Source organism: Meriones unguiculatus, chromosome 6 (assembly GCF_030254825.1).
Source record: "Meriones unguiculatus strain TT.TT164.6M chromosome 6, Bangor_MerUng_6.1, whole genome shotgun sequence".
Lineage (NCBI taxonomy): Eukaryota > Metazoa > Chordata > Mammalia > Rodentia > Muridae > Meriones > Meriones unguiculatus.
The window spans coordinates 16,327,907-16,340,139 of record NC_083354.1 but is presented as its reverse complement, the minus strand read 5'-3'; the positions used below and the strand labels follow the sequence as shown (position 1 = coordinate 16,340,139).

Below are 12,233 nucleotides of genomic sequence, written 5' to 3'. Positions count from 1 at the left end.
ATTTCAGGACCTTGATCAGAGGCTTTCATTACATGCTGATGCTCCGTGAGCTTCGCTGTAGACTGAGGTTCAGTGCCGGCTAAGGGAAAGAATGCTTACCCTCTGAAGACCTGATCCAAGAAATGGGGGACCAAACCCTCACGCAGAACTGGCTAGCCATCAAGACCATTGTATTAAGATAAATAGCCAATCAAAAAAGAAAAATATGGGATTCTACTCATAGGAGTGAGGCACATACAAAAGTCTGGTAAGGACACATACCGAAGCAGCTAGCCACCTTTGCAGAGCCTGGGCCTGTCTTAAAAAACAAGAATTGTGGAACAGTCCTTATAAACACAAGCATGGTGAGCTTCTGCCATTCTATAAATAATCTTTAAGGTACTGAGCAGATTCTAGCTGGGGCTCTTTTTTGGCATGAGAAGCATTGGGTGAACAGCAGGCATGGAATGACCTACTGATGGATCTTCTCAAAATACTCTTTGGAAGCTGTTGGGCTTGGCTTCATTGTAGGGACTCTGGTGTCCAGCTGGCTGGGCAGGCTTCTCTATAAGTCTCCACAAACTGGAACGCCTTCACCAAACAGAGGGTTTCTTCTATGGCATGGCCCACTGGGAGGTCGCTGACACTCAGGTGCTTGCTGACACCATTACAGTCAATAATCAGAGGCCTCTGAGTGCAATGCCAGCCCCACTCCACAGTCTCAGGCTATTTGCTTAGTTAAAGCCGACAACAGCGTGCCGTTCACCACTCTTCCTTGGTGTATTGATCCAAGCAAGATGGCTAAAGTGGGAATCCACTGAAATCAACTACTTCACGGTTTACATCATGAAATTCATTGGCTTTGTCACTGAAAGCAACAATTTCTGTAGGACACACAAATGTGAAATCTGAAGGGTAGAAGAAAAGCGCCAAGTATTTCCCCTTAAATACTTGGGGAAATATTGAGTGGTGGAGACTCAGCTCTCTGAACTCCCCACTGAAAACAGCAGTGCCCTTAAAATAGGGTGCATGCTGGGACAGCAGGGCTACGCAATGAGAAACTGGTGCTAACGGCAAACTTTGCTTGGGCAGAGGTAGACCACAGTATGTCAAGCAGGTTCTTCTAGAGGCAATAGGCCTAAGAACTGCTGAGGCAGAAGTATCCTGGGAACTAGCTGCTGAACACCAAAGACCAGAGCAGCCTTCCTGCAATGGCCACCATCTTCAGTGCACGCAGGGGGCATGGTAGGCGGAGATGCCTGTGAGCCGCCAGGCCATGCTGGGCTTCCCTCTGGGGGTGGGGACCCCGGTATAAAACTCTTAATGACACTGGATTTAGCAAAGATTTCTTGGATGACACCAAAGTACAGACAGCAAAGGAAAAGTAAATTGGACTGTATCAAACAAAGGCACATAAGATACAGTAACTGTGGAAAAGGCAGTCTGCTAAATATGAGAAAACATTTGCAAGCCATATATGCACACAGACTTAATGTCCAGGATATACAATAAAATGTGAAAATTAACAAAGGACTTCACCTGATGATATGGGAACACTTGGTCATATCTATACAAATGGAAATATAAAATGACACAGCTGCTACGGAAACCAAAACTGAAGAACACTCACCTCCAGTCCTACAATTCTACTTCCGAGTATATACCCCAAACAAAAGCAGCGGCCTCAGATCTCGGCCTCTCTTCCCAGTGGCACTCTGGTTACTATAACAGTACAAACGCAAGCGTCCACCAAGAGCTGAAGAAGGAGTGGAAGTAAATATGCTGGGTTGTTACTGAGCCTTCAAAAGGAACGAAGTTTGAAAAGATAGAACAACCCTGAGACCATTGTATTAAACTAAACAGCCAATCAAAAAAAGAAAAATACGGGATTCTACTCATAGGAGTGAGGCATGTAGAAAAGTCAGTCACAGAAAAAGGACGGTGGCTGCCAGGGTCTGGGGTGTCGGGCTATGAGCTTCCGTCTGTCCATGATGAAAAGTGTGGGGACTGGCTGAAAAACGGCAATAGTGGGTTTACACTTTAAAATGTTTAAGAGAGTAAATTTTATGTGTAGTTTACCATAATAAAAATTAATACAATAACAAAGAGGCAACATAACTGCTAAAAGGATTGTAGGTTACCTATGAAATTCTGGGTTATCTGAATATAGATAGTTGTAAGTTAAAATGTCTAATAAATTTGAAGTGCACACAGAGCAGTGCAAATGAGCCAGCTAAAGGAATACTGTGGTTGATAGCATATAGGCCATCCATATCAGAAGTAATATTAAAGGTAGTATAAACAATCCCAATTAAAGAGATCTCTAGGCTGAGTCATAAAAAGCCAAGTTCAGCTACACTGTTTACAAGACATAACGCAGTAAAGTTGGAAAGGATGGAAAACAGGGCAGTGGTCACAGTAAATAAAGAGAGCTCAAGCCACTACATGCCACGGCTATGTCAGGGCACGGGCTACATCGTTTTCAAAATGACCAGTTCACAAAGAAGACACATAATACTGAATGTTCTCTCAGGACACAGATGTGGATAAGGACAGAGCCACAATTTCATTTATACCCCTCTTTTACTCACTGACGTAAGTACACAGAAAATATGTGAAGGTGCCAAATGAGCACGTGTTAAGTTACTTGACATGGCTGACATTTAAGGATTACTCCAACAAAGGTAGAAGGCACATGGAGCATTTACCAACTTAAGCCATCTTCTGGATCATAAAACAAGCCTACACAAACCTATAAAGACCCAAAGAGATCATGTATTCTCTGTCCATGATGGGACTAACTTGCAATCCCTAACAAAGGAATCAGGGAGGTGGGGTACCCTAACATGTAGAGATAGTGGCAAACGTCTAAATAATGTATAGGTTCAAAGAGAAAACAGAAGGAAAAGTGTTGTTTTAAATTGAAAATTTTTAAAATAATCAAAATCACAATTTGTGGGAACCAGCAGAATACATACAGTAAAATTCTTATGTGAAGTTCCCACATTAGACAGAATGAGAAGTTTCAATGCAGCACTTTCCACATCCATGTGGAAAAATCAGCAAAAGAAAAACAAAAAATGTAATTGAATCCAAAACAGAGAATGAAGGAACTAAAAAGAGCAAATTGGATATCACATAATTTTTAAATAACTACAGAAAATGGAGCTGCAGAGATGGCTCAGAGGTAAGTTAAGAGCTCTTGCTGCTCTTGCAAACAATCTGGGTTCAGTTCCCAGAATCCATATGTGGGCTCACGGCCACCTGCAACTCTAGATCCAGGGGATCTGACACCCTTTCTGGCCTCCATGTGCAGCTGTATACACATGGTGTACATACATATGCTCAGGCAAACATACATAAAACAAGCAATTTTAATTTTCCTCACAGATCTAGCCACCTGATGTCTGAAAAGGGATTTGTATCTAGAATCTATAAAGAACTCAAAAACTTAAAGACCAAAACCTCAAATCATATTATCAATAAATTGGGCAAATTAATTGAATAGACAAATTTCAAAAGAGGAAAAATAAACACAATAAATACAAGAAAAAGTATTCATCACCTTTAGTCAACTAGGGAAATGCAAATAAAAACACTGAGAGTCTATCTCACCCCAGGCGGAACAGCCATCAGAACAGACAAGTGCTGGAGAGGATGTGGAGAAACCAGGCCTTATTCACTAGCTGGTAGGAACGTAAACTGGAAAGTGAACATGAAGGTTTCTAAAAACATAAACAGAATCACCATGTGATCCAGATGTCCCACTCTGAAGGAATCTAAGCTGGCATGCCGCAGAGGGACTTGCGCATCCATGTTTAGCGCGGTATAGTTCACAACAGCTAGGCGACGGTCTGGAAACCCACTAACGGCTGAGTGCATAAGGAAGTGTGGGAGAGTGTAGAGGAATGCGAGCTCGCCACTCGCAGGGAATGAGTGCAGCCAGAGGCCATTCTAAGTGAAACAAGCCGATCCAGATAATCTGCATGCTTCCTCTCATGCGGTCTAACCCTGCATATACATCCATATAACGTCAAAGAGAGGGAAGGGCGATTGACGGAAGGAAGGGGAGCAGTGAGATGAGAAGGGATATAGAGGGCAGCAGATAGCGTCTATAAGTAAACTATGATACATGTAAGGACACATCCAGAGAGTGTCAAGGTGAAGCATCACTCTGTGGTTGGCTGCTCATGGCGGCCTGTGCCTCCATCCCAAGCTCTAATTGTCAAAACTCAACCACACTTTACACCAAGCACGTGCAGGCTTATTACACACAGTTCTTGTCTCGATAGAATGGAAAATATAACTTAAAACAGACCAAAAACTGTCACCATAGGTAGAGAATCACATTAAGAACAAATGTAGCTTTAAATGCTTTAGAAAACAAAGTTTACAGTCTCTAAGGTTCAACTTCAGCTAGAGACAAAAGAGCAAATTAAAACCCAAACAAGAAAGCAGAAGTGTAAGGAAACTCTCAAGGAAACAGAAAACAAAATGTGAAGTTTAAAAAAAAAAAATGCTGATTCTTTGGCAGGAGTCACCGATAGCCATTAATAAGATGGGTGGAGGGAAAAACTCTCCCATCATGGGTCAGTCTGAGTCCTGGCAGAGTACCAGCCAGGCCCATGGTCCATCCAGCAAGTTCATCTGTGTTTACGTCAGGAAAGGAAGTCAGGACGGTGGCACCTCTACGAAGGGCCTGGCCAGGACACAGGGATCTTTCTGGGCAATGAAAATGTACTATATGGGAACTGAAGCCATGGTCATGTGAGTGTGTAAGAACGGAGGCTCAAACTATACATATACAATTTACACTTTACCATATTTAAATTACATCATTAACAAAATAAAGTCAACCTTGTATATCCCTCCAAGTATACATTTCAGTTGTGCCTGGGAAGAATTATATATTTCCTCCATCTCCTCATTTTTAACCCCTTGCAGAGCTTGGGCTCCTCACTGACCACCTGCAGAAACACTTCTAAGGCGATGCTCTGCTGCTCACTCAGCACGCGCTCAGTCCTCTCCAACAGCCCCTCAGTAATACTCAACAGCAGGGGCCACTTTGTGCCACACTGCATTTCTCCTCTTACTCATTGCTGCCCTGTGCAGACTCTTAAGTCTTCATACTCCAGCTCAGATTCTTTAGAATAACTTGAATATTACAATGGCTTAAAATTATTCATAACTTTCTTCCCCAGTTCTCAAATTTGCAATCCTCTTACCTCATCTTCAGTATTTACCTCCTGGCATGGACCACAACTGTCCTTCCCTAAACCTATTCGAGTCTTTCTTATTTTAGTAATGGCAGGACCTAGGCTAAACAAACAAACAAAAAGAATTTAAGTAAAATTCTGAGCTGGTGGCTAAGTGGCTAAAAGTGCACAAACTGCTCTTGCAAAGGACCCAAGTTCAGTTCCCAGCACATACTCTGGGCATCTCATAACAGCCTGTAGTTAAGTCCAGCTCCAGGGACCTGGCCTGCTCAGCCACCTAAATGCATGTACACATAACGCCCACCTACACACACACACACACACACACACACACACACACACACACGTGTGTTCTTAGTTAAAAATAAATCTTCTTTTTTAAGTGCTACCTCAGGCTCTCCCCTTTCAAAGCCCATATCCAGTCCTGTGGCTTTCTCTCTTACATGCACTTTTTAAAATACTCAATTCACTTCCATTTTTGCTACCACCAGTCAGTTCAGCCCATAGCGTCTCTCACTTTGCTCTTGATAACCAGCCTATCTGCACCCATTTTTGATCCCCTGCAACAGTTCCCTACTTGGCAGGCAGGGCAACCACAGTTGATCTGCTCTGCTCTATGAATGAGTTCCAGAACCCTAACGCACCGTCTAATTAACCAAGTCAACGACCCCTGTATTCTCAGTGTTCAAGAATTGGTTTCTGCTCCGACCTTCACATCAATGATTGCCTTTTCTGTTCTTTCTTGCCACACAGCCACTTCCACACACCACTCCTTCTGTTCATGATCTTTTCCTTTGGCACCTCACTGCTACTGGTTATTCCAATATTGGCTTGGATTACATTCAGAACACAAATGCCATGGTCGGGCTACCTGCTCAGAACACCATGTACCCTCCACAGCATCCTGCCTCATGGACTAATTCAAGTATATGATTAGTTCTGCCTGACTGATTTCTTAACCATCCAGCTTCTCAGTCAACTTGGGTATATGAATGCAAGGACTACATTTGATCCCTAATGCCATCTGTCCACCACCTCCCATAAACCTCTGGGTGGTACACTGCCTAACAGGGCCTCATAAGTATTCCTAAATGAATTGATAGAGTCAGAAATTATCACTTCGAAATGAAGTAACATGGACTTTGGTTCCATAAAATTTCAAAAACCATCTTATCAAATACCCTGTTTCTAAGTAGAGGACAATTTCACAACTCCTATCTTCAGCAGGCTCCAGAGCAACAGCTGTGCCAGGCTTGCAGGACACAACAGTAAACAAGACACTTAGGAACAGGTGAGATTCCAGAGAGTAGAGAAGAGAGAAGAGAGGACTCGGATAATGGGTCACTGGATAAGTGTGAGGAACAGAGTTTGGATCCCTAGCACCCATGTAAATGGCATTGCCTGTGTGCAACCCTGGAGCAAGCAATTTGGGCTAAGGAACTGGCCAGTTCTTGGGTCAGTGTGCCACCCGGCCTCAACAACTAGGGCAGAGTGATTGAGGAGGGCACCAGTGTCAGCCTCTGCCCCCAGTGTCAGCCTCTGGCCTTCAATATACATGTGTACATATGTGTGTGTACACATGTGCATGTATATACTCACACAACACGCATACAGACCCACAGCCTTTCCTGTAACCCTTCATCTGGCTTGAGCTGACTGACTTCAGTTTAAAAGGTTACTTTTACAGTAAAGCCATTTTTTTGTTTCCTAGCTTCTGTGGAGAATAAGTTTGTCATTATTTTAGAAACAGATCTTTAACTTTCTGATGACTATGAGAGAATCTTGTCCTATTTCGTGGAAACCTTACTATTTTCTTGTCATGTTTTAAATGTACATACCCAAAAGTTTTAATTTACCTAATCATGTGTCTAACAGGAATAAGAAGACACAAAGGATTAAATGGGAAAATACCTTCTCACCAAAGAAAATGTGCACAGAGATTAGATGTTAAGAAAAAAACAAAACTACTGTGGAGCTAAACATCCCCAGAAACAAATCCTAAAACTATGCAACTAAGTAAAAACTTCAAAAGTATGAGTTGTAAATGCATAACTTTCTTTTCTTTTTTGGTTTTTTGAGATGACCTCCCACTAAAACAGCTTTTGAAACTTTGAAATAAGTCGAGTCAGCCTTGCACACATCCAAGGTTTTGTAACACTGGCAATTTATTGAAGTGTTTACACACCAAGTCTGTACTACTTGAAGTTTAAGATTGCTGGATAGAATGAAAGTTACCTGTGGCTAAGGAAACAGTTTCCCTAATGTGTATGGCAGTCAGTGATCAGATCAACAACCAGAGGAACAAATCCTGACGCATTACTCTTCCTTTTACTTTCTTAAGTCTTAACATCGTGCTGAGTGTTGTATGTGAGGATGATCACTGGCCTCTAAACAAGGAACAGCTGGTCATGCAAGATGCGCTGCCTCAGACAGAATCATTAAAATGCTGTAGTTAAGGTGTTGCGTGTTGGCTTCTGCTACTCACATCAGAAAAATAATCAAGGTGTCTACTTCTAGCCAGTGTTGCTGAGAAAATTCAGAATGTACCATCAATTATAAAATAAGGTGGTTCCTCAGTCATTTCTCATTTCTTTTAACAGATTTATTTATTTTATGTATATGAGCGCTCTAGCTGCATGTAAACCTGCATGCCAGAAGTGGGAATCAGATCCCAGTAGATGGTTGAGAGCCACCGTGTGGTTGCTAGGAACCAGAACTTCTGGAAGAGCAGCCAGTGTTCTTAACTGCTGAGCCATCTCTCCAGCCCCTAAGTCATTGTTAAAGTACTCAGTGTTGTCATAAGGAAGCAATTCCATCAGCCTGATGCAGAACTAATTTTATAGAACATATAAAAGATCCTCACATCAGTATCAGCCTCCACCCACCCAACAGCTACTCAAGGCACTGACTGAGTGCTCTGCTGACACTGGAGGTGTGACAATGGACTTTACACACCTGTAACAGTTACCACCAATAGTGAGATTGCGCTTTTCCAGCCTCACCCTGACCTACTGAGGGGATGCTCCAACACCTAGAGCCTACTAGTCTGTACTTAACAAAGCCTCCCAGTGCTCAAGGCCCAGAACTGAGTCCCCATAATTCATTCTCTCCCTGTACACAGCAGAATCCTGAGAAGGAAGCAGGTGAGATACAAAAGATGCTTTTTATCCCCATTGCTTACCCACAGGGTTTAGAAGGAATCCAGCATATAACATGAGCCCTTCTAAAGATTACATGAAGGAATGAATGAACTCTCTAAAGTTGTGCAGTCACCCAATTATAACAGCCAAAACATAAAATCCTAATCTACCTATTATTAAAAAAAAAATTTTTTTTAAAGAGAATGTTCAGCATGATGTAAGATGTTTTAATTTCAAAACTCCTATCTTCAGGGCCGGTGAGATGGTTCGGTGAGTAAAGGTTTAACGTGCAAACTTTGCCCACCTAAGTTCAATCCCCCAACTGCACATAAAAGGTGGAAGGAGAGAACCAACTCCATGAAGCTGTCCTTTGACCTCCTCATGAGCACCATGGCCTGTGTGCCCCACCCCCACCCCCCACTGCTTGCAGAGGGGGGGATCCTGAGGGAGAGCACTTCTGGGCATTCGGGTTTGCGTACCTTGTTGTTCTGCCTTAGTTTGCTCAGCTCCACTTTATACTTTTCTGCTTCTTCTAGAGCACGATTCAGGCGGACCTCTGTGGCACTTTGGCTTGTAGCAGCCTGTTTTTGTAATCTTTTTTTATTTTCTAATTCCTGTGTAGTTAAAAAAAAAAAAAGGGAGTATTGAAATATCAGTTCCCTTTTATATTTCACATTTCCATATTTCTTGCTTTCACTCACACAGGGCTGCAGGCTAAGCATCAAGAGACACAGTTCTCAGGGGATTCTCACTCAAAACTGGTATCAGAAAGATACCTAAAAAATGTAGCTGTGTATCCTTCAGTAAATCCTACCAGTGTGCACCACCACAACCAGCATTTGCACAATGGAATACTACTCAGCAATTAAAAACAAGGAAATCATGAAATTTGCAGGCAAATGGTAGAAACTAGAAAAGATCATCCTGAGTGAGGTATCCCAGAAGCAGAAAGACACACATGGTATAGACTCACTCATAAGTGGATATTAGACATATAATATAGGATAAACATACTAAAATCTGTACACCTAAAGAAGCTAAGAAAGGAGGACCCTGGGTAAGATGCTCAATCTTCATTCAGAAAGGCAAACGGGATAGACATCGGAAGAAGGTGAAAATAAGGAACAAGACAGGAGCCTACCACAGAGGGCCTCTGAAAGACTCTACCCAGCAGGGTATGAAAGCAGATGCTGAGACCCATAGCCAAACTATGGGCAGAGTGCAGGGAATCTTATGAATGAAGGGGGAGATAGAAAGACCTGGAGAGGACAGGAGCTCCACAAGGAGAGCAACAAAGCCAAAAAATCTGGTCCCAGGGGTCTTTTCTGAGACTGATAATCCAACCAAGGCCCATGCACAGAGGTAACCTAGAATCCCTGTACAGATGTAGCCCATGTCAGCTCAGTCTCCAAGTGGGTTCCATAGTAATGGGAACAGAGACTGTTTCTGACATGAACTCAGTGGCTAGCTCTTTGATCACCTCCCCCTCAGGGGGGTGCAGTCTTACCAGGCCACAGAGGAAGACAATGCAGCCAGTAGGCTAGGGTCAGATGGAAGGGGAGGAGGTCCTCCACTATCAGTGGACTGGGGCAGGGGGAAGGGAGAAGAAGAGGAGGGGAGGGAGAGCAGGATTAGGAGGGGACAAGGGTGGGACTACAGCTGGGATACAAAGTGACTAATACAAAATATTAATATAAAGTATAAAATAATTAATATAAATATATTATATAAATTAATATAAAATTATATTAAAATGTAGTTGCCACTGCTTTTATGTTTTTTTTTAAATTTTTACCCCTTAGTTTTTGTGTGTGGGTGTTTTGTCTGCACACATTACATTTCTGCACCACCTGTGTAACTGGTGCGTGTGGAGCCCAGAAGGCATCAGATCTCCTGGAACTGGAGTTACAGATGCTTGTGCCCTGCTACGTGGATGCTGGGAATTGAGCTTAGGTTCTCTGGAAGGGCAGCCAGTGCTCTTAACCACCGAGCAATCTCTCCAACCCCAATGAGTGTTGCTCTTTTTGCTTAGTATTTTCGGCCTCCTCCTATTGATTCAAAACACTGTATAATTATCCTTCATATTTATTTCAGGAGTACATCTTTTAAAACTGAACTTTTTTGGAAACAGGATCTTGCTGTATGTGTAGTCCAGGTGGGGTTGAAACCCTTCTGTGTCTGCCTCCTGGGAGCTGGGATCACGGGCATGTACCGCCAAGTCTAGCTCACTCAAGGCCTTCTGGAAACCTCCCAAAAGGCATCACCTGCCTAAGAATACTGCTCCTGTGGAGAACTGGCAAAGTCTACCGTTTAAAGGAACAGTGGATAAATGGAGGGCTTACATTAGCCCCGGTGGAAATTCTCCACCCTGAGCAGAAACAACATGTCTTGCAAAGTATGAGGGCTTGTATTTAAGGCTTTTAGTGTATCTTGATTTAAAATACTCTGCTGCTGAAAGTGGATGGTTAACATATGAAGAGACAATGACCACCTACTAAACTGTAAACTCTGCGATAACCAGCCCTTCCCCTGCCACACACACACTGTCAGGGACTTGAATGGCACTGCTTAGGCCTCTCCCTGGTAGACATGGAGTTTTCTGCCTCCACTCCCCACTTACCTAACTGCCACGTACTCATGATACCCAGACTCCACTGGGTGCTCACCTGGGCTTGAGTCCTTCTGGTGTTGTCCCTAACCCTCACAGCTGACCTGGGTTGCACTTGATAGCTTTTCTTCAGGGCTTCTAGAGCATCCTGATAAAGCTTTAGCACGTCGTTTGCTGCAGGTGCTGAAACCATTCACTTGCTTGTTTCTCCCACTGCTGTTTATACTTTTAAAGTTATCGACTGTTTTCATTTCCCTAGTCCCAGCACTGTAGCTGCATGTAAGAGGCACTAACAGTATCTTTACAAAGGCTGGAGGGATGGCTCAGATGTTAAAAGCATTTGCTGCTCTTGTAGAGACACCCAGTTTGCACTCATATTCGGCAGCTGAAAACTGCCTGTAACTCTAGTTCCAGGAATCTGATGCTTTCTTCCGGCCTGGGACACCACACACACACACACAGTGCACATCCAGGCACGCAGGCACCCCACATGCACATAAATAAATAATCAAAAATTAAAACGACTCAGGCTTGTCTTCTAAGACTGACACGTCCATTGAATCCCACACAGCACATGACCTGGCTGGCCCAGAGCCTCCCAAGAGCACAGAGAAAACCCAGTAATCACTGTAGAGCTACAGCTCACTTTAATACAACACTTGTCTTTTTACACATTTCTTCCTTGGCTATTCACATCATCTTTGAAACTCAGCTCTGTGGCTTTGAGTAATTAAAGGGAAAAACAAAACAAAACACATGCTGCTCCTTATGTAGGTCTCTAAACAAATCAAGCTGCGCCTGGCTGCCATCTGCTGTCACAGCCTTCTGCACAGCTTTGTGGGAGGCAGCTATACTGGGAGTTTGTAGGCTCTCTCACTGTTCATGTCTGCAAGGCCGCCTCACACCAGCCTCGAGAAGAACGCATGAGCCTATGCCCTTCTCTTGCTGGTGATCATCTAACTTCCTTCTGAGAAAACTGAAAACCATTGTTTGCCTCCTTCTTGACACCATGGAAAGAACAGCAAGAAGAAAGAATAGCTAAGGAACAAATGAAGTTTTTCCATGGGAGTGAAGTCACTAAAGAAAGAGAAGACCTGGCTAAAAACTTGTTTTCAGTCACACACTGGTTTTTGTTATTGTTATTGTTGTTTGAGACAGAGTCTCACTATACATACCAGGCTGGTCTCAAACTCACAGACATCCATCTATCCTAAGTGCTGGACTAAACGGCTGGACCATCAAGCTCAACACTACATCCTGGTAACTGTTACATGACGCAGAAAAGACACA

At 43.2% G+C, this 12,233-nt stretch overlaps 1 protein-coding gene and 1 pseudogene across 13 annotated transcripts in view; both read right to left on the bottom strand.

Annotated features, from left to right (window-relative positions):
• Tex9 (testis expressed 9) overlaps positions 1-12,233 on the bottom strand; it is a 69,617-nt gene that overhangs the window by 5,984 nt on the left and 51,400 nt on the right. For all 13 annotated transcript variants that reach the window (XM_060384782.1, XM_060384788.1, XM_060384785.1 and 10 more), the window contains one exon: positions 8,815-8,949. In XM_060384782.1, coding sequence (XP_060240765.1) covers positions 8,815-8,949 — 135 coding nt within the window. The remainder of the gene's footprint in view (positions 1-8,814; positions 8,950-12,233) is intronic.
• Positions 132-1,263, bottom strand: LOC110566919 (thioredoxin-dependent peroxide reductase, mitochondrial-like; annotated as a pseudogene).